The 22,354-nt window shown below is 39.2% G+C and overlaps 1 protein-coding gene across 3 annotated transcripts in view; it reads right to left on the reverse strand.

Annotated features, from left to right (window-relative positions):
* The window catches only part of AVL9 (AVL9 cell migration associated), a 103,838-nt gene that overhangs the window by 28,797 nt on the left and 52,687 nt on the right, over window positions 1-22,354 (reverse strand). For 2 of the 3 annotated variants that reach the window (XM_033195104.1, XM_033195103.1), the window contains exons 2-10: window positions 16,872-16,992; window positions 15,370-15,455; window positions 10,921-10,992; window positions 8,472-8,561; window positions 7,615-7,681; window positions 5,792-5,832; window positions 4,966-5,004; window positions 917-986; window positions 76-611 (exon numbers count right to left, since the gene is read on the reverse strand). In XM_033195104.1, coding sequence (XP_033050995.1) covers window positions 76-611; window positions 917-986; window positions 4,966-5,004; window positions 5,792-5,832; window positions 7,615-7,681; window positions 8,472-8,561; window positions 10,921-10,992; window positions 15,370-15,455; window positions 16,872-16,992 — 1,122 coding nt within the window. The remainder of the gene's footprint in view (window positions 1-75; window positions 612-916; window positions 987-4,965; window positions 5,005-5,791; window positions 5,833-7,614; window positions 7,682-8,471; window positions 8,562-10,920; window positions 10,993-15,369; window positions 15,456-16,871; window positions 16,993-22,354) is intronic. The other variant, XM_033195105.1, reaches the window with a different exon arrangement.

Raw genomic sequence — 22,354 nt, forward strand, 5'->3', positions numbered from 1 at the left:
AAAAGTTCAAAAGTTAAACTCTAAAAGGATTTTTCAAATTCTTTAAGGAATTTGATAAAAAATATTGCACTTTACCTTTGTGAAGATGGCCAGGGGCATGCCATACTGATCCTCTTCCAAACCCGAAATGAGCCCTGGTATCAGGACTACCTGTCCCGTATTAGCTTGAGGTTGTACAGTAATTGGAAGACTCTCTGAGGGGACAGAGTCCTTTGGAAACAAATTTGTCTGGTCTGATCCCAGCTGTTCCCTTTCTTTCAAGTTGGGGTCCTCTAAGACACTAGGATCCAAAGTTTCCCAGTCACTTTCTGAAGAATCTGGAGATGGGCGAGATGGAGGTTTCAAATATTGATTGTTATCATTGGGTTCCTGCCCTTTGCTGCTGTCTTCCACTTGGAACAAAGACTCTTCAGCCTTCATGGCAGCATCTTCTCCATGGTTTCCTGCCATGACTTTCCTGACAGTTCCCAAGTTGGTATGTGAAACGTCAGAAGTGGATGCAGAATTAAAATCATCTGCACATGGGTTACTTTCCTGAAGTCCACCATCTTCAGACATACTCTTCCGGGGTCTATACTGAGAACAGTCACTGAGACCATGTTCAATCATGCCTAAAATATGCAATATTAAAGAACAGCTTGGCTTATAATAATATGGAAGAACCTAAGAGCTATATATTTTATTAGTAGACTCTCCTATAAAATTTAATAAGCTATGCTTTTACACATTTTAATTAAAAACAAAAAGAACAGAAAGAAACCCAGACAAAAGAGAGAAACCTATTTCCAAAAAGCAAATGTCATATTAAAATAGAAAGGATAACCCTAATGAATTTATCTTTGAAATGTTATTTCTAAAAGTTTAGGTTCCAGTACAAGTTAAACAAAAGAAAGAGTAGATACTGCTGTTTTCTTACCTGGAAAAAGGGATAACACAGTCATCAGTGCACCCACCAATTTATTCACTGGAGAAATATAAAAAAGAACCTGGAATGGGGTCAATCAAAATCAAATTAGAAAACCCATGAAGCCATCATAATGATAACAAATAAAAAAGAAGGAAAAATTCTTTATATAAGAGTAACAGCTGGCCGGGTGCAGTGGCTCATGCCTGTAATCCCAGCACTTTGGGAGGCTGGGGTGAGTGGCTCACAAGGTCAGGAGATCGAGACCATCCTGGCCAACAGGGTGAAACCCCATCTATATTAAAATACAAAAACTTAGCCGGGGATGGTGGTGCACGCCTGTGGTCCCAGCTACTTGGGAGGCTGAGGCAGGACAATCACTTAAACCCAGGAGGCAGAGTTGCAGTGAGCCGAGATCACGCCACTGCACTCCAGCCTGGCTAGACAGCAAGACTCTGTCTCATAAAAATAAAAATAAAAAATAAAAAATAAAAAAATAACAGCTGCCAGGCGTGGCAGCTGGCTCACACCTGTAATCCCAGCACTTTGGGAGGCCAAGGTGGGCAGATGACGAGGTCAGGAGATTGAGACCGGCCTGACCAACATGCTGAAACCCTGCCTCTACTAAAAATACAAAAATTAGCCAGGCATGGTGGTGCGCACCTGTAATCTCAGCTACTCAGAAGGCTGAGGCAGGAGAATTGCTTGAACGCAGGAGGTGGAGGTTACAGTGAGCCAAGATCGCACCACTGCACTCCAGCCTGGGTGACAGAGTGAGATTCTGTCTCAAAAAAAAAAAAAAAAAAGTAACAGCTAATAAACATAGAAGTACTAATAGAAAAATCACCATTTAGCATCCACCATGATTTAGGTACAAATTACCAACAGATGCCAAAACTACTGTGAAACAACAGGATAGTCACAATGTCTGAAATTTATCATTCTACAGATTACCTATTAAGGTGACAACCACCACCTCAACCAAATGATCAAACTTCACGTCACCAATACTACTACTACAAATAGTTATGGGCCTCCTGATATTACGTCCTGACAGAGACACACCACTACCTGTGTAGGATTCTCACTAAAAAGGTTTAATCTGAAACTAGCCACAAGAAAACAAACAAATCTCACCCTAGAACACTAATCTGGATTATTTTTAAAATGCCAGTATCACAAAATATAGAAAGAAAAGAACACACAAAAAAAGAGAGGTGGAAGAACTTTTTGAAATAAAAAGAGAGCTAGCAATGCCATAGATGATCCTTGACTGGATCCCAGATTGAAAGCAACAATTAGGTCAGGTGTGGTGGCTCACACCTGTAATCCCAGCATTTTGGGAGATTGAGGCAGGAGGATCACTTGAGGCCGGGAGTTCAAGACCAGCCTGGGCAACAGAGTGAGACCCTATCTCTATTCTTTAAAACAAAAAATTAAATAATAATAAAAAAAGAAAACATCAGCTACAAAGGACATTATCACATCTGGGGAAATTTGAAAATGGACTGTATGTCAGATTTCTCTTATTATCTCAATGTTAAATTTCCTGAATGTGAAAATGATATTTCGGTTATATAGGAATATTTTCTTTTTCTTAAGAAATATATCCTTAAGTATTTATTTAGGAGTGAAGTACCACATGTCTACAAATTACTTTCAAGGTATTATGATTCAGGGGAAAAAATGAACATTTATAAAGGGATATAGACTGGGTGTGGTGGCTCATGCTGGTAATCCCAGCACTGTGGTCCCAGCTACTCAGGAAGCTGAGGTGGAAGAATTGCTTGAGCCTGGGAGTTAGAGGTTGCAGTAAGCCATGATTGCACCACTGCACTCTAGCCCGGGCAACAGAGCTATACCCTGTCTCAAAAAATAAAAAGGAATTCAAAGTGTTCTGTGGCTGGATGGTGATGATGGCTGCATAACATGAATGTACTTAATACCACTGAATTGTATACCTTAAAATGGTTACAATGATAAATTGTATGTCATGTGTATTTTGTCACAATTTTAGAAATTAAATAAAAATTTTTGAAACACCACACTAGTATGTTGGGTTCTTTTTTTTAAAAAAAACTGTCTTTTTTTTCTGTTTGAAGGAATACTCATTCATTCATTCATTTATTTATTTTGAAATGGAGTCTTGCTCTGTCACCCAGGCTAGAGTGCAGTGGTGCAATCTTGGCTCACTACAACCTCTGCCTCCTGGGTTCAAGCAATTCTCCTGCCTTAGCCTCCCGAGTAGCTGGGACTATAGGCACCTGCCACCATGCCTGGCTAATTTTTGTATTTTTAGCAGAGATGGGTTTTCACCATGTTGGCCAGGCTATTCTCAAACTCCTGACCTCAAGTGATCTGCCCACCTTAGTCTCCCAAAGTGCTGAGATAACAGGCATGAGCCACCATGCCCAGCCTGAAGGAATATATATTTCTTACAGAAAAATAGGATACAGAAAAAAATTTCCTTTAAAAAAATAACCTATGTTCTCACCAAACTAGGCTGATACCTTTACTTCCAGTCCCTTTTCAATTAATATATATTCATTTATAAAATTGGGATCATGGGCTTGGTATGTTGTAGACAAACTTTTCTCACTTAACATGCCATGAAAATCTTTAAAACAATAAAAACATCTTAGTATCTTTTTTATTGTCTGAAATTATATACAACATGCAAGATAAACTAATAGTTATTCACTTATAATTTATTATTCTGTGACAGACACTCTTAGAGCTTTGTGTCCAGTTCAGATTAATTTTGGAAAATAGATCTCTAAAAGGAGAATTACTGGGTCAAAGGAATATTTTTAAGGTAGTGAACTAAAGTGGATATTGTGCATGGTGACTCCCCAATATTCTTTCCACCCTTACTCCACTAGGCACAGTAATATGGTATATAAAACTGGCCCAGATCCAAAGATGGCTCCTGATTAGTCTAAACCAAAGGCTGGTGAACTTTTTCCATAAAAGGTCAGATATATGTTTTTGCTTGGTGGGCCATATGGTCTGTCACAACTACTCAACTCTGCCACCACAGTGTGAAAGCAGCCATAAACAGCAAGTAAATAAATGGGTCTGATTTCCAATAAAATTTTATGTATAACAATAGGTAGTAGGTCAGATTTGGCCTTGGGACTAAGCCAATCATGGCAAACCCATCCCTTTGTATTAGGGAGTGGTCAGGAACCCAAGTTTAAGCCAACCAGGGCAAGCATGTATTTGGCCACAGGAGTAGCCACATATGTGGCCTGTAATAGGCCCAAACAAATTGAAGGAAAGAATTATTATTTTTTTAATTGTTATTTTTTGAGACAGTGGCTCTATTCCCAGGCTGGAGTGCAGTGGCACGATCTCAGCTCCCTGTAATCTCCACCTCCCAGGCCCAAGCCATCCTCCTACCTCAGCCTCCCAAGTTGCTGGGACTACAGGCACATGCCACCACACCCAGCTAAGTTTTGTATATTTTGTAGAGATGGAGTTTCTTTCACCATGTATACCAGGCTGGTCTCAAACTCCTGAGCACAAGTGATCCTCCTGCTTCAGCCTCCCAAAGTGCTAGGATTACAGGTGTGAGCCACTGTGCCCAGTCAAAAATTCTTATTAGATTGTTTAGGAGGAGGTATTATTTCTGCCGGCAGTTATGACTGAGGAAGCAAATAACCCAATTACTGTCGGCAGTTCCCTATACTACCAGGGAAACTAGGCTCTGGAACAAGCTAGCACTGTGTACTGTAGAGCAAAGAGATGGAAAAAAACCTAGGCACTTAATTACACTATGGAGCCACTGAGTCACACAACCCTGAAATCTAAAGTGAGCCAACAACACATCCTTTTCATTTAAAGTCAGTTTAAAATTGAGTTTTCTATGACCTCCAGAAAAGCTGTATGAATTTATATTTCTATGGCAGAGAACAAGAAAATGTGCTCCAGCTCACCACAATGATAGGCAAAAAGTATCTTAATACTTTATCATTAGTTTCAATTTTATGAAATAATGTAAAAAAAAAGTCAATAAAAGTTAAATACTGCATCTTTCCTTTCATCCCTTAGGATCATACCTTTTTTTCAAGAAGAATTAGCTTAAATAGGATTAAGACCTGCAAAAGGAAAAAAAAAATGTTGTATTGAAATGAGAAACTCAAGTCTATAGTTCATCTTTTCCCCTCCTAAAACATAACCATAATCATTAATACTAAATACAGCACTTTAAAAAGTACATGAAAAATTATGAACTTATACTGAGAAGTGAAACATTACCTGTGTACTCTTAAATGTGAGAATCACTTAAATCTCTAACTGAAATGATTTTTTCTTGAAGGAGTGGTACCATCTTTGATTGAAGTATCTATAAGCTCTTTAAAGGGGACCCTACTCTTTAAATAAATAATTTACTTCTGGATGTCCAGAGTGTTCACAAAGCAGGTGCTCAGTAAATGTTTGTTAAATGAATAATCTGTGTTTATATCCTTGTCAACATCTGCTTTAATAATAAACATCAGAAGGTATAGGGATGTATATGTTTTACTGAAAAATGCTCCATTCTCAGGGCAACATATAAAATATTCTGCAAGATCAAACCATGTTTCTTTCCATTCTAATCTCATGATAAATGAAATTGCAAAAACAATAGAAAAAATTACCCTATCCTGCAAAGAAGTAAACAGTATTTGTGCTCTTTTAAATTTCTATAACACAAGGACTACCAATACTTTTAATTTTGTATAGTTATAAGGCCAAGCACATCTTAGAAGAACTAAAGCATGGTATGCCACAATCTGCATTCAATTTAGCACACTGAATTTGGCAGTTAAATGTGCACACTAAGAACAGTGTTGGCCATTTTAGTACTGTACATCATAAATTTATTTAAATAAGGTACCATACCTTGTGTCGAAAATGAAGGACAAGATCTCGAGGTGACAGACCTACAATGTTAACAAAAAAGCTAAACTGTGACTACAATGTAATGTTTTTACTGAAGAAAGGTTATTTTCCCCTTAACGGAAAGAAAGGTTAAAAAAAAAAGCCGGAACATGCAAATATTCAAATATTTATGTAATGTTTGATTAGGTACACATATACTCATGTACAGTGCTGTTCAGTACAACTTTCTGCAAGGATGAAAATATTTTAAACCTGTCTTGTCCAATACAGTAACCACATGCAGCTACTGAGCAATTGAAATGTGGCATGAGTGACTGAGACAAACTGACTTAAGTTTTACTAAAATTTTATTAATTTTAATCTAAATATAGACAGCTATAGGTGGCTAGTAGCTACTGTTTTGGACAGTGCAGCTCTAACACATTTCCCCATTCTACAAACATAAACTATACAAGTTTAGAAATGATATAGCTTATATTATAGAGGCAATCAATGATTAAACAAGGGTTTTGGTCATGGCACTTCATATGCTGTTATTTCTGAAACACAGTCTTTTCTATCATCTGCCTGAAACAACACAGTACAAGAGAAAATAATTTAGAGAAAATAGGCCGGGCGCGGTGGCTCAAGCCTGTAATCCCAGCACTTTGGGAGGCCGAGACGGGCGGATCACGAGGTCAGGAGATCGAGACCATCCTGGCTAATACGGTGAAACCCCGTCTCTACTAAAAAAAAAAAAAAAAAAATACAAAAAACTAGCCGGGCGAGGTGGCGGACGCCTGTAGTCCCAGCTACTCCGGAGGCTGAGGCAGGAGAATGGCGGGAACTCGGGAGGCGGAGCTTGCAGTGAGCTGAGATCCGGCCACTGCACTCCAGCCCGGGCGACAGAGCGAGACTCCGTCTCAAAAAAAAAAAAAAAAAAAAAAAAGAGAAAATATGTTCTCAGAATAGGACTTCATATTATGCAGAGTAATAGTTTACATTACACAGAGGATTGCAATCGTAAACTGCAATTGGCAACTGCATGCTGAAATTGGAATTGAGTGAGCATAAACCACTATGTGATTAAAAAGTTTTAATCACAAAATGGATATTTATTGAGTTGCCCCTTGAATACCTTGGCTACCAATGGATATTCTGGGTTGTCAAGATAGTATAAATTAAACACAAATCCCTAACCTGAAGAATCTTAGAACAGGAAAGAGCTGAGCATCTTTTTGCTTCATCTGTTACGACAGGGAATTAAGCTGGTCAGCGTTAATGCAAGGAAAAGACAAGACAATAAAAAACTTCCATTACTATCCTAAAAGGTAGAAATTCCAGCCTGGGCACCATAGGGACACCTTGTCTCTACAAAAAAAAAAAAAAAAAAACCAAAACAAACAAAAAAAACAACTAGCTGGCAGTGGTGGCATGCACCTGTGGTCCCAGCTACTCAGGAGGCTGTGGCAGGAGAACTGTTTGAGCCCAGGAGGTCAAGGCTGCAGTAAGCCATGATCACACCACTGCACTCCAGCCTGGGTGAGAAAATGCTATCCATTTTCATTGATAATTGAGGTAGTTTGTCTCAAAAAAAAAAAAAAAGGCAGAAATTTACCTTGATTTACCTTGTACATTAATAGTTGTAAATCTGATATGTTCTAATACTCTTCTCAGCATAAACACTGGCTAAGAAGATATTTAAGGAAGAAACAGCATCAAATGTTGAAGAATTTAGATCCCATATAGAGATGTAATTCGAATGAAAGTTTTACATGCAACTCACTTTGCTAAACAAATAGAAATGAAGGAATCTCTTTTAACTTGTAAGTCAGTTAACTTACCAAGATATACTTGGGATCCTTCTAATGAAGCCCCTCCCAAGGAACTATTCATATGTTCATAAAGTTCCTATAAAATATAGATTGAATTTAACACATTTTACTATCATTTTAGATCTGAATTAGAAATATACTGATCAGAAAAAAAGTTGGTTTCTTAATTGAGATAGTTTGTTCTGCTAGGCGCTAAATTTAAAAACAAGCTTCTCTGCAACCTTGCCAGTTCTCATTTCTTCTCTTCTGGATATGAGCAGTATCAAAAGAGATGTGGGCAGTGAGTATGAAAAGCTACTCAGGGTATTCCTTTCTCCCTCTACATTTCAGAGCATGTCTCATTCACACAGTGGTATGAATTCCTAGTACAAATTCCCTCTGCCCCTTGCTAAGTCCCTAGCTGTCCTATTCCCATCAGAATCCATGAGAGATCCATATTCTTTACATGAATGGTGGCATTGAGGAAAACATCCTATCCATTTTCGATAAAATAATCATGTGGTTTTTCTGGTCTATGTATTGGGAGCTAGGAGCCAGAAACCTGATATGTAAAAATACTGTGCAGTTTATTAGTAAGATAAGCAAATTTATAGAAGCCATGCCACAGCAAAAGGGCTATGATCCACTAAGAGAAACATTACTGTTAGTTGTAGTTATTTGTAGTCATTATTTCCCAAAAAAAAAAAAGTTTGGTTAAATTTAGTATTTGGGCAGATTCCTAGTCTTTCAATGTTTTGATGCAAATGTGTTTTCACATTAGAATGTCTTTCTTAAGGTAATAATTATCCTTCACAGTATTACTGACAATATTTACTTGATTCATGAGTATATCTTCAGCCAAACACTATAGAGGGGTATAAAGTTACCTTTAGAATGGAAATTTGGGAAAAATCCTTCTCTTCAAAATATGCATGTGTAATGAGTTGAAGTTTTGCTTGAAGTAAACCATACAAAGGCTTAAAGAAAAACAGAGAAATTACCATTGATTGATAATAATTGGTTGATAACAGTAAAATTGGTTGATAATAGTAAAACAAACAGAACCCCACAACTTTTTAATTTGAAGAGAATAGGGAGAAAAAAGTTAGTAACTATCAACTTTAGTGCGTATTATTCACAGTTGAAAGCCGTGAAGTCATCTGTTCTTTGGCTGCAAGTGAAAAGTACCTGAAACACAGTACAGTGTTTAAGAGTGTGGGCTCAGACTTGCTGGGCCTGGCTCCATCACTCAGCTCTGGGGAATCTAACCTCTCCACCTCTGCTTGCTGATGTGAACATGGGCATATGAAAACAGTACCTCTTACTTGACTGTTTTAAGGATTAAATAACAGGTAAAAGCACTTGGTAAGAAGTATCTGACACACAGAAAGCATCCAAACATTAGCTATTACTATTATATGATTTAAAACATATTGTAATTCTGCACACTGTTTTGCTGGCGTGTAGTGACATTTATTCATCCTTATAACAGTCTGTTTTTAAATCTATTTGAACATTCATGATTACATTTAAGTTCATTTCCCTTTTTTGTCCTCTGTGGAGGCTCACTCCTCTGGGAGTGGTGGCATGCACCTGTGGTCCCAGCTACTCAGGAGGCTGTGGCAGGAGACAAACAACTAGTTTGTGTCCTTTATCATAATATTGTTTTATACATTTGAGCAAAGTTATCCCTTAATCCTTATTTCTCTATTTAGGATCTTCTACCATTTTCATCTTTTTATTTGTAATGTTCTTTTCTAGATGTTTTCTCATTTCTATGTCCATTTCAGGATGCAATGACCAATGATGTATATATACTCTAATTAATTAAAAACAAGTAATACTGAGTCTCTTTTCCAGTATCCCTGTTAATATATCATGATTCCCATCAAAGTATAAAATCATTTTATTTTTATACATAGACTTCAATACATAGACCAGAAAAACCACAACCAGACCTTTCTGAGTAAGCTACCCTCTTCCCATCTCTTGTGTCTGCTTTAGAGACAGATAAAACTTGATTTTTTTGCTCCAATTTTATCACTTAGTAGTTACACGTCTGTGAGAATTACACATTTTTTCTCTGAGGTATAGGCACTCAATAAATGGCATCTTTTATTATTGTAATCGTCCTTTGAAGAATGATTACTCAGGAAGTCTCTTAACATGTTGCACTTCCTTTAATATCTGGTACTCTTATTCTTCGGTCATCTGGTCCAGTATAAAAAAGCTATTCACTCATGTATATTTTTTTAGGCTACTCTTCTCAAAGCTGTGTACAGGAATCAGATGAATAATCGATCAATTTTCTCACATTGGGGTCTTTATAACAGCCATTCCTTTTCTTTTCTCTTGTTTTTTTGAGACGGAGTTTCCCTCTGTCACCCAGGCTGGAGTGCAGTGGCTGATCTCTGCTCACTGCAACCTCCGCCTCCTGGGTTCAAGTGATTCTCCTGCATCAGCCTCCTGAATAGCTGGGATTACAGGGGCATGCCATCATGACTGGCTAATTTTTTTTTTTGTATTTTTAATAGAGACAGGGTTTCAGCATGTTGGTCAGGCTGGTCTCGAACTCCTGACCTCATGATCCGCCCACCTTGGCCTCCCAAAGTGCTGGTATTATAGGTGTGAGCCACCACGCCTGGCCACAGCCATTCCTTTCCTAGGAGACTATTGTTGCCTTATATGTAAAATTACTTCTTGGAAGAAATATTCTCATCCTCAAAATTTTATTTTGGATAAAATAAGATTTTGGCTGGGCACGATGGCTCACGCCTGCAATCCCAGCACTTTGGAAGGCTGGGGCAGGTGGGTTGCTTGAGCTCAGGAGTTTGAGACCAGCCTAGGCAAAACGGTAAAACCTCGTTTCTACCAAAAATATAAAAATATTAGCCAGGCATGGTAGTGCATGCCTGTGGTCCCAGCCACTCAGGAGGCTGAGGTGGGAGGATTGCTTGAGCCTGGGAGGCAGAGGTTGCAGTAAGCCAAGGTCATGCCACTGCACTGCAGCCTGGGCAACAGAGTGAGAGACTGTCTCAAAAAAAAAAAAAAAAAAGATTTTGGATAAAACCAAAATGAATAAATGAAATATATCAGCTACCTCATTTTGTTTACGTGTCAACTTACTTTCCAATAGCTATAAGATCTTTCTCTTACCGAGTCTTGGGTAGAGGTGCAAATGAAAACTGCTGGAAGGGAAAGAGAATGAGGAGATGCTAGGGCATAAATAATTTTAATATGTCACTTAAATCTCTTCTTATTCTAATAGTACCTTATCCTTAAAGAAAAATCTGCCATGAAGGTTTAACATAATGAACGAGTTACTTGGTCTCTTACCAGCTTGCTTAGAACACAGACACTTTTCTGAACAGTCTCTCTGGTGATATCTGCTTGCCTTACTTTCAGTGCCTATTATAAACAAAGAGCAATTTATCAGAATATTTCATAGCAAAATATTTCAAAAAAATTTTTTCAATATAAAAATAGCAATTATATGTAAGAAATTTCTTACATTCAGTTACATTTAAAAAGTTATTAAGACTCTCAGGAAATACTGAACAAATAACTGTCAGTTTGGCCCTATGTGCCAGAATCTGTGGGAGGCACTGGGAATATAATAGTGAAGTGACAATCCCGAATCTTAAGGAATTTATAATCTGATGAAGAATACTTTATGTATAAGTCACCAGGCCCAAATCAACCATTCAATGCAAATCAATCACTGTTGATTCTGGTTATAAATGGACAGTCCTTTCAGAGACCATTGTTTCCGGTCAGAAGGGGCTAGTTTAAGAGACAACAAAAGGCCAGGAGCAATGGCTCATGCCTGTAATCTCAGCATTTTGGGAGGCTAAGGTGAGTGGGTCACCTGAGGCCAGGAGTTCGAGACCAGCCTGGCCAACATGGTGAAACCCCATTTCTACTAAAAACACAGAAATCAACCAGGTGTGGTGGCACAAGCCTGTAGTCCCAGCTACTTGGAAAGCCAAGGCAGGAGAATTGCTTGAACCTGGGAGACAGAGGTTGCAGTGAGCTGAAATCGTGCCACTGCACTACAGCCTGGGCGACAGAGTGAGACTCCGTCTAAAAAGAAAAAGAAAAAAGAGATGACAAAAACAGACAGCTTGTTCTCCAGAGATGGAAGAACTGTCAGTAATTTTGTTAAGTTAGTTGTGCCATGTTGCCTGGAAACTTGTATTGGCACCCAGCACCAAACACAAGCACATAACTTATTTCTCAGTGATTGTGAGGATGACTATGTGAGATTTCTACAGTCCTCTACTAGTAGAGAGCAAATCTTGATTTGATTAACCTCAGGCAAGGCTGCAAGGGAAGTAAGAAAGACTTCCTCCTCTAGTGTACTGCCTGACACCTTCTTGGATCTGTCCTGAGGACCAAGGGGCCCCCATGTTTTCAACTGATGACTGATGAACAGGCTTTAAATTAGCTGTGGAGTAGAATCCTTCCTCCTGATTGGATTCATCCACTGTCTCATCTTCATTAAAAAGGAGTAAAGTCTTTCTTCCAGGCTCAAGGTCCCTCCAATAACTGGTTTATCTGTCGGCTTCTATTGCCTATTATCTATTGAGAAGGATAGCAATCACTGGAAAAATGAGCAACCCTAATGTACTCCTGAGTGGGTCAGAACCAGGGAGTGGGGAGACAGGCCGTATTTAAAGGCTATGCAGAGCACAAGGGCTGTTAAAACAGCACTGAGGGATAAGACCCACTTGGGAGAAATAATTTTACTAGTGCTTACATGACATATGGGTAATAAAAGGTATTAAAAAGAGCAAATTTCCAAGAACAGGCAGCAGCTCAATTCATCTCACATGTAAGTACGTAAAGGTAATAGTGTAACAGTGAAATAGCAAAAGAACATAACTAACTCCATTTTTTAGGCAGCGTTTCCCTGTTTCTGCACATATAAAAGGATAATTTTAGAGTACCAAGATAATATGCAAAAATGGCAATCATGCATGTTTTAAAACCAGCTCTGGGATTTAAAAGGTATGTAAACAACTAATTATGTTTTGTTAAAGATTTACACGAGCATTGTGGCCTGACCAATGATAAAGAAGTATCCAACCTCCTTGGACCCTCGCTGGTACCCAGATGTCTGTGTGTCACCTCTTGACACCAACTTCCTCTTCTTCCCCAGATCCCTCTCCCATAAAAATCCTCCAGACAGACTGAAAAATTTACAATGCTACTTTAGAATGCTAGCTCACCATCTAGCTGGCTTTCCAAATAAATCTGCTTTTCCTCCCAGCAACTCTCTTCTCTCCTGTCTTTTGAGCGGCGTGCAGCCAAACCTGGGTTCGATTATAATAGTATATGAAAACATCAACTGCTCAAAGCTGTCAGGCGAACTCTTACTCTCAGGTTTATCTTTTTTTTTTTAAATTTATTATTTATTACTTTTTTGAGACCGAGTCTCGCTCTGCCAACAGGCTGCAGTGGCGCCATCTCGGCTCACTGCAGCCTCCGCCCTCCTGGGTTCAAACAATTCTTCTGCCTCAGCCTCCCGAGTAGCTGGGACTACAGGTGTGCGCCGCCATGCCCGGCTAATTTTTTTGTATTCTTAGTAGAAATGGGGTTTCACCATGTTAGCCAGGATGGTCTTGATCTCCTGACTTCGTGATCCACCCGCCTTGGCCTCCCAAAGTGCTGGGATTACAGGTGTGAGCCACTGGGCCCAGCCTCTTTTATCTTTATTTTCTCAGCTTCATTGAGGTATAATTGACAAAAATTGTACACATTTAAGGTGTATGCTATTATCTGACATAATATCTTTAGCTTTAGATTCAGTTATTCATGATATAACACAGATGTTCCAGGTTCCAGGCTGTGCTTAGAGGGTTATTTCATGGTAGTTAACCTACTTTGGGTATCCTGGAATTTACACCTGTAGTTTACATTTAAGTGGGTCAGGGGAAAAATAGACACACAGTCTATGAGTCTAGCTGATGGGTACACAGGTACTCAGTGTGCTATGTTTTCAATTTATCTGCATGTTTGAAATTTCCATCATAACAAGTTAGAAAAAGATTTACTAATTATTCACCCGAGGAAGCTTTTAAAACTTTTAATTGTCCAGGCTCAAATCCCAGAGATTCTAATTCAGTCACTAGGAGGAAAGGCTAGGTACAGATATTTAAAAAAAAAAAAAAAAAAAAAAAAAAGTCTCCAGGTAATTCTGATTAAAAATCATTGTTTTAGAGCAGGGGTTGTGAATCTTGACTATGTAGAAAATCACCTGGGGAGCTTTTAAAACATTCCCACCTCCCATGTCTAGATCATTAAATCAGAACCTTTTGGGATGGGGGAAGACCTACTCATCCTAGCTTTTAAAGCTCTCCAGGTGATTGCAATGTGCAGCTGAGATTGAGAACCACTCACTACTTTAGAGTATTACTGACCTTTTGAAAGAGCTTTTTACAGGCCGGGCGCGGTGGCTCAAGCCTGTAATCCTAGCACTTTGGGAGGCCGAGACGGGCGGATCACGAGGTCAGGAGATCGAGACCATCCTGACTAACACGGTGAAACCCCGTCTCTACTAAAAACTACAAAAAACTAGCCGGGCGAGGTGGCGGCGCCTGTAGTCCCAGCTACTCGGGAGGCTGAGGCAGGAGAATGGCGTGAACCCGGGAGGCGGAGCTTGCAGTGAGCTGAGATCTGGCCACAGCACTCCAGCCTGGGTGACAGCGCCAGACTCCGTCTCAAAAAAAAAAAAAAAGAAAGAGCTTTTTACTCATCAAGATTATCCCCACCACAAAAAAACAGTGCTACACATAAGCAAATCATGAAAGGTAGGGCCACCATCTTGGCTTATTTGAATTTATTAATTAGAGCTATTACAGTAAGTCAGGCATTAAGCTAGCAAGTAAAGAATAATCAAGGCTGGGCACAGTGGCTCAGCCTGTAGAGGCTGAGGAGGGCAGATCACTTGAGCTCAGGGGTTCGAGACCAACCTGGGCATCATGGCGAAACCCTGTCTCCATAAAAAACACAAAAATTAGCTGGGCGTAGTGGCACAAACCTGTATCCCAGCTACTTGGGAATCTGAGCTGGGAGGAGGGCTTGAGCTTGGGGTCAAGGCTGCAGTGAGCCAAGATTGTGCTACTGCACTCCAGCCTAGGCAACAGAGTGAGACTCTTCCTCGAAAAAAAAAAAAAAGAGAGAGAAAAGAAAAACAAAGAAATCTTAGAGATAATTAACACAACTTATGAGTAGCTGGGAGCCCCTCTAAGCATGTCCCACTACTTCTGAAATGCTGCTTAAAAAAAGCAAGGCAGAGTGGTGTACACCTGTAGTTCCAGCTACTCAGCAGGCTGAGGCAGGAGGATCCCTAGAGCCTACGGGTTTAAAACCAGCCTGGGCAAAATAGTAAAGTCCTGTCTTTAAAAAAATTAAAAAACTAAAAAACACACAAGCATTACCACTCAATTTTTCTAAGTTATATGCCAAACACTAGAAACAGAAAATTCAAAGACATCTTGAAATGTAAGTACAGTATTTAAAAGACAAATGGATAATTTATGTATCACTATCTAAAAACAATGTACAAAATATTATGATACAAATATAAGCATAGCCACCAATGTCAACTTAATAAAATGTTTCTGTGAATAAACTGGTACTATTGAAAAAACAGCTACAAATTGTATACAAAAATCTAAAACAACATTACAGGCTCCACTGAAAAATAAAGACTGTGTTTCTCTAAGTGTCCAACATCTAAGAAAGGACTTTGGAGTTGTTTTTCATTATTAACTATCATACCTTGGCTTCAATTTGTCGATAGCAAGAGATACCAAATACTGTGGCTCCATTTCCATTTCTGGGTGGCAAGTGAAAAAACACAGTATCTAAGAGATACATAGAAAAATGTACATAGTGAGGTGAATTACCCTTATTAATAAGTAGTAAAATCTGAAGCTATCATAATGCAGTCATTAACACAAAAATGATAAGGAATCCAAATCATACTTATTTGTAGCACCACAACCAGTGGTTTCCTATCATTTTTCTCATTGCCTATGGTAAATACTCATCACAAAAAGCCCAAGAGGCTGAATTATAACAGGTCAAACAGACTACAATTACAGAAAATACTTAATCTTTAGGGAATCATTCTAGATTAAAAGAAAGTAGACAATCATAAAAGCCAATAGCAACACATGAACCTTGAATGAATACAAGAAATCTGGGGGACAACTGAGAAAATTTGAACATAGATTGGATGTTAGATAGTATTAAGAAATTACTGTTAAATCTCTTAGCTGTGATAATGGTACTGGAAGTTACACTGGGGAATGATCTCATTCTCAGATCTTAAGTATTTAAAGTGTCACAATGTTTGCAACTGCTTTTCAGATAGTACAGACAAAATTATACACATACACAAATACAAAGAAAATCTGTAGAACATTTGCTATAATCTTAATTCACATGTTTGCAGCAGTCCTTTTGCTGGGCATGGTGGCACCACCAGGCATGGTGGCTCACTTCTGTAACCACAGCTACTGGGAAGGCTGGGATAGGAAAACTGCTTGAGCTCAGGAGTTTGAGACCAGCCTGGGCAACAGGGCAACAGTGAGACTCCGTCTCCCCTCCAAAAAAAAAAAAAAAAAAAAAAACCAGAAAGAAAAGCAAGAGCAACAATAACAACAAAAACATTTTTGTAGAGCATCAAATACCATAGTAAAATACAGTTCTTCATTAAGTCAGGCACAATACTCATTTATAGGGTGGTAGGAGATTCGGTAAGAACTTCACAGCCCTGCTTTCTTTGAGGGTGTTAACATGCTCTGCATGCAAGCAAGCAACCTCGCAAGCTGAGTACTTGTGACAGCAATGGTTCCAGAGGCGCAAAAACAATCTCAGCTGCTTCTAAGGTGGACACTGGAGCAATAACCTAGTACTGCAAGTATGCAGCTAGAGTCCCAAGCAATGTACAGCTGGCGCTGGTAAGCCCCCTGGTGTGCCTCTGAGGAGTATGAAGTATAGATGTAGGAAGTGCTTCCAGTGGTGGCTGTCCTACTCTGGCTAATCACTTGGCAGAAGCGTGGCCAAGGTTCACTAGCTGCAGCCAATGTAAGCCTGGCACTCCTTTAGAGGTGCTCTAGTGAATGACTAGTTATCTCCAAACAAGCATGTAAATATTTTATAAATAGTTCTAACAGGCTGAAGGCCTTTAATGTCTCAAAGTATTTAGAACCTAAGCTATCTTGGCAAATTTTTTCAAAAATGTCACCTAACTGGTTCACTGTCTTGTGACATACCTTCCTGGTAGTTATGTGCGCCATCTGGTAAGGCAAGGAAGGGCAAATACTTCCATTCTTCAGGCAAAGTGTGGCTGTCATGTCCATCTCCTGGAATCAGGGGCGGGTAAGAGAATTCAACCTAAAATAGCAAGGAATGTTAGCCAAAAGGTGGTTGATCAAAGGAAGCATTTTATTCTGATATGTAAAAATGCTTTTAAACCTTGAATGACAGAAGTCAGGATAAGCCACACTGTATAATGTCATTTGATATCATCAGCAAACCTATGGCATGGAAGAGGGGTAAAAAAAGCAGTAAAAGGAGGAAAAGTTTATAAGCTTTTCTCAACTTTCTGATTTAAGGGCTGTTAAACTTTAATGTGCATAAGGGGTAGTGGGGTTGGTGATTGGACTGCAGATTGATATTTGGGGGCTATCATCAAACAGATGCTAGTTGAAGCCATAGGGCCCTTAGGAAAACCAACGGCCTACCGAATTGAGTAGGAGAGGTCCAACAAAGGACCCCCAAATTTAGCCCAGAATCACTTTTAGAACCAATCCTTAATGTGGAAAAATAGGATGGCTCATCTTTCCACATTTCAATGAAATCAAGCTGCCACTTGAATCACAGGAGAGTCAACTGTAAAAGGTTTTAAAAATGATTAAAAAAATTTTTTTTGTCCACTGAATTTAAAATTTGTGATTTTTTTTTTTTTTTCTTGAGACAGTCTCGCTGTCAGCCAGGCTGGAGTGCAGTGGCATGATCTCAGCTCACTGCAACCTCCGTCTTCCGGGCTCAAGCGATTCTCCTGCCTTAGCCTCCCAAGTAGCGGGGATTACAGGCGTGTGCCACCACACCCGACTAATTTTTTTGTATTTTTAGTAGAGAAGGGGTTTCACCATGTTGGCCAGGCTGGTCTTGAACTCCTGACCTAAGGTAATCCGCCCACCTTGGCCTCCCGAAGTGCTGGGATTACAGGCATGAGGCACCGTGTCCGGCCAATTCGTGATTATTTCTAAAGGTGATCCAATTCCAAATTTAAAATGTTTAAAGACACCAAAAAAAGGACTGTAAAAAGACTGCCTTGCACCCTTGGGAGGCAGCTACCCAGTCCCTGCTCCCATCTCCAGAAGCAATCAATGTTTTTCATTTAGAAGAACTCTTCAAAAGTTTAGATTAAGGAGTAAAACTTTTCTTCCAGAGATCATTTAAAATCAACTGAAAAATTGGCTGGGCACAGTGGCTCACACCTGAATTCTCAACACTTTGGGAGGCTGAGGCGTGTGGATCACCTGAGGCCAGAAGTTCGAGACCAGCCTGGCCAACATGGTGAAATCCCGTCCCTACCAAAAATACAAAAATTAGCCGGGTGTGGTGGCACACGCCTGTAATCCCAGCTACTCAGAAGGATGAGGCAGGAGAATCACTTGAACCCAGGACGTGGAGGTTGCAGTGAGCGGAGATTGTGCCACTGCACTGCAGCCTGGGCAACAAGAGTGAGACTCTGTCTCAAAAAAAAAAAAAAAATTAACTGAAGGTGAGGCAAAAATATCCTCCAATTACATTTCTCTGTATCTTCTCTATACATCTATCATACAGGTTTCATCCTAATTTGCTTTGTTGGACAATTTTTTAAAAGTGTGAGGGGCCGGGCACGGTGGCTCAAGCCTGTAATCCCAGCACTTTGGGAGGCCGAGACGGGCGGATCACGAGGTCACGAGATCGAGACCATCCTGGCTAACACGGTGAAACCTCGTCTCTACTAAAAAACACAAAAAACTAGCCGGGAGAGGTGGCAGGCGCCTGTGGTCCCAGCTACTCAGGAGGCTGAGAGAATGGTGTAAACCCGGGAGGCGGAGCTTGCAGTGAGCTGAGATCCGGCCACTGCACCCCAGCCTGGGCGACAGAGCAAGACTCCATCTCAAAAAAAAAAAAAAAGTGTGAGGGAAGGCAGGATGTGACGAGGTGAGATACACACAAATTCCCAGAATTATTTTTTAATACCAAAAATAAATGCAAGAAAATAAATAATCATATTTTATGTAATCAATACCAAAGTCCCATATATAGTGTATTTATCATAAGGAGTCCTGGTAATTATTACTAAACAATCTTTTAGAAAACCATTAAATTTTGATGCACAGATATTTACTTAAAACGAATTTTGTATGAAATAAACATGTTTTTAAATAAGCATAAACATCATGTACCCCAATTCTCATGATGCATCATGAAATACGTTTCTCTTTAGGGTCCAAAAAATTTAATATAGAAAATTCTAAAAAAAGTAGTATAACAATGCTTAATCTCATTTTTAATCACGGAAATGCAATTTGAATTAATATAATTTTTATCCATCTATTGAAAAACATTAAAAAGAAGCCTGCTGTGGGAATGTACAGTACACTGGCACAACAGTTTGGAGGGCAACTTCGCTATATTATCAACAACACATTTACCCTTTATTAAGATAACAAAATGAGAGGCCCTTAGACTGAGGTGGCTCTAAGGCTCAGGGTTCTACTTAAGCAAACCAAAACTGAATTTAAAAGATCACCAAGCTTAGCTCAGCCAATGACAGGCAGCCAACTGGGCATTAGTTACATTTTCTTAAACTTCCCACAGGCATGGCCCAAATAAGGCAACTGCTCAAATTTTAACCAAATAATTTCTTTGCTCTACATCTATATTCACCCTATAAATGCCTTCCCTCATGCTCCTTTAGTAGAGCCCCAACCACTTCTGGTTTGAAGCTGCCTGACTCATGAAGCACTGTTTGCTCACATACACTTCTTAAAATCTTAATGTGCCAAAATTTATCTTTTACCACCTTTGACTCAGCAATTTCAGTTTTAGAAATTTATCCCATAGATACTCTCACATATTCGGATACATACAAAAATGTTCATAGCAGTATAATTTATTTCAGCCTGAAAGGGAAACCTAAATATTCATCATGAGTGGTTACATCGGTGGTTTCTATAAGTTTTGTCCAGCTGTTAAAAAGAATGTCAGATTCATATATACTGATAAAGCAAGACAGCCACAATATCCTGTGTGGCAGGCGAAATAATGGCCTTCCAAAGATATGCTCATCCCCTGACTCTATTTGTTACCTTACTTGGCAAAAGAGACTTTGCAGATATGATTAAGGATCTTGAGCTAGGGAATATCCAGGTGGTAAAGTGTAATCACAGAGTCCTTATAAGAGAGGAAGAGGAATCAGTGAAAGAGATGTTTGAAGATGCTATGCCATTGGCTTTAAAGATGGAAGAAAGGGCCATGAAACAAGAAATGCAGGAGACCTTTAGGAGGTGGAAACAGTAAGCAAATCAAGTCTTTCCTGGAGCTTCCAGAAGAAATGGAGCCCAGCCAACACCTTGATTTTAGCCCAGTGAAACCCATTTCAGAATTCTGACCTCAGAACTTTAATAAATTTGTGTCATTTTAAGGCATTACATTTGTGGTAATTTTTCAGCAGCAAGAGAAAACTAATACATACTGTTAAATTTTAAAAGCAAGTAGAGTATCAGTAAACAGTGTCAGAGGCACCATAACCAGAGTGACTCCATCTTGAATTTCAAACAGTCAACTTTTAGAACACAAGTCTTTCATAAATTGCAGACTTTTTATTTATTTATTTATTTTTGAGATGGAGTTTCACTCTTATTGCCCAGGCTGGAGTGTAATGGCGCGATCTCGGCTCACAGCAACCTCTGCCTCTTGGGTTCAAGCGTTTCTCCTGAAACGCCTCGGCCTCCCAAAGTGCTGGGATTATAGGCGTAAGCCACTGCGCCCGGCCGAAGTTCACTTTTCTTAATAACCTATATTAGCATTATATTTGAAATGGGTGCACCCTCCTCTTGCTCTCTGAGGATGCCCTATTCTGTAATTCAGCAGTCTGTAATAAATTCTTTTAACTTCACTCTACTGTGACTTGCCCTGAATTCTTTCCTGCATAAGAGCCAAGAACCTGCTCTTGGGGTCTTGGACAAAACCCCTTGACTGGTGATGGTAGTATAATTCTGTATTTACTGTGATTCCATTTGTGCAAAAAAAAGTTTCTGTAAATGGATTTTAAAAACATGCTTGAAAAGATACTTGAAAAACTATATATGCTGGCATATATAAAACTAAAAACTGCTGGCAGACGTTTTAACTCCGGAGAGAATGAAGTTGGGGACTGAAGATAAGTTACTTTAAAAAAAATTGCCACCTTTTTGTTTTGAAATTTTCAAACTTACAGAAAGTTGAAAGAATATGAACAACCTAACAAACTTGATCTTTATTTACCAACTGCATTGCTTCTCTTTAGCCACACTTGTTTTATCTGTGTTGTATGTGTACACAAAAACAATTTTCTAAATGATTTAACAGCAAGTGGAGCATACTACCTTTACTTTTAATTAAGTGTTTTTTAAATGGATATGTATTGCTTTCAGGATTAAAAATAAATAAATAAAAAAGACAGTCACAAGCAGTTCTTAACTTCTGAAGGAAATCTTATTTCCATCTTGGGAGTTAAGGGCTGGTGTAGAAATCTATCTTCTTTTCTGAAGATTTAGTTAACAGGTTGCCCTTGGCCAGAAGTTTAATTAATATCTGAAGCTATGCTATGCTTAACATATTCTCCGAATTTCCAACTCTACTGAAGGAAGATCAGTTTTAGACGGTTCTAGCTGAAACTGAAGACGCAGTTGACTCAAAACTGTCATAAATGGAAGTGTGGATACTACATGTATTCCAAGAATTCCATGGGTAAAATTAACGTTGTTCTAGCCTGACTTGGGCCCAGAGTACTTACAACATTGCTTCACTGGGAAAGTGTCCAGAATTTCAAACAGTCAACTTTTAGAACACAAGTCTTTCATAAATTGCAGACTGCCTGTACTGTGTTGGCAGCTTTCTATAATTCTCTTCTCCTGCTGGTAGATTTTCTACCAACAAATATATCCATTTGGAAACTGCTGAAATTGCTAATCAAGTTCAAAACTGTTAATTAAAACTCCTTTCTGGCTGGGCGCGGTGGCTCACACCTGTAATTCCAGCACTTTGGGGGACCAAGGCAGTCGGATCACGAGGTCAGCAGATCAAGACCATCCTGGTCAACATGGTGAAACCCTGTCTCTACTAATAATACAAAAAATATTAGCTGGGCATGGTGGCAGGCCCCTGTAGTTCCAGCTACTCAGGGGGCTGAGGCAGAAGAATCGCTTGAACTCGGGAGGTGGTGGTTGCAGTAAGCTGAGCTGGTGCCAGGGCACTCCAGCATGGGCGACAGAGAGACTCTGTCTTTAAAAAAAAAAAAAAAAAAAGATATATATTGTTTCATCATTTTAATATCAATCCTCTGTTGTTGAGTTTTTCTAGTTTTTTAAAACACTATACCACTGCAAACTGTTCAGAATATTCAAATGTGATATAATTAAAAATACATATATTTGGTCTTTGTCCCTCATTCCTGGAACAAAACTCCTAACATCCTTGGAATTTCCTGAGTAAT

Source organism: Trachypithecus francoisi, unplaced genomic scaffold (genome assembly GCF_009764315.1).
Source record: "Trachypithecus francoisi isolate TF-2019V2 unplaced genomic scaffold, Tfra_2.0 Lachesis_group4, whole genome shotgun sequence".
Classification (NCBI taxonomy): domain Eukaryota; kingdom Metazoa; phylum Chordata; class Mammalia; order Primates; family Cercopithecidae; genus Trachypithecus; species Trachypithecus francoisi.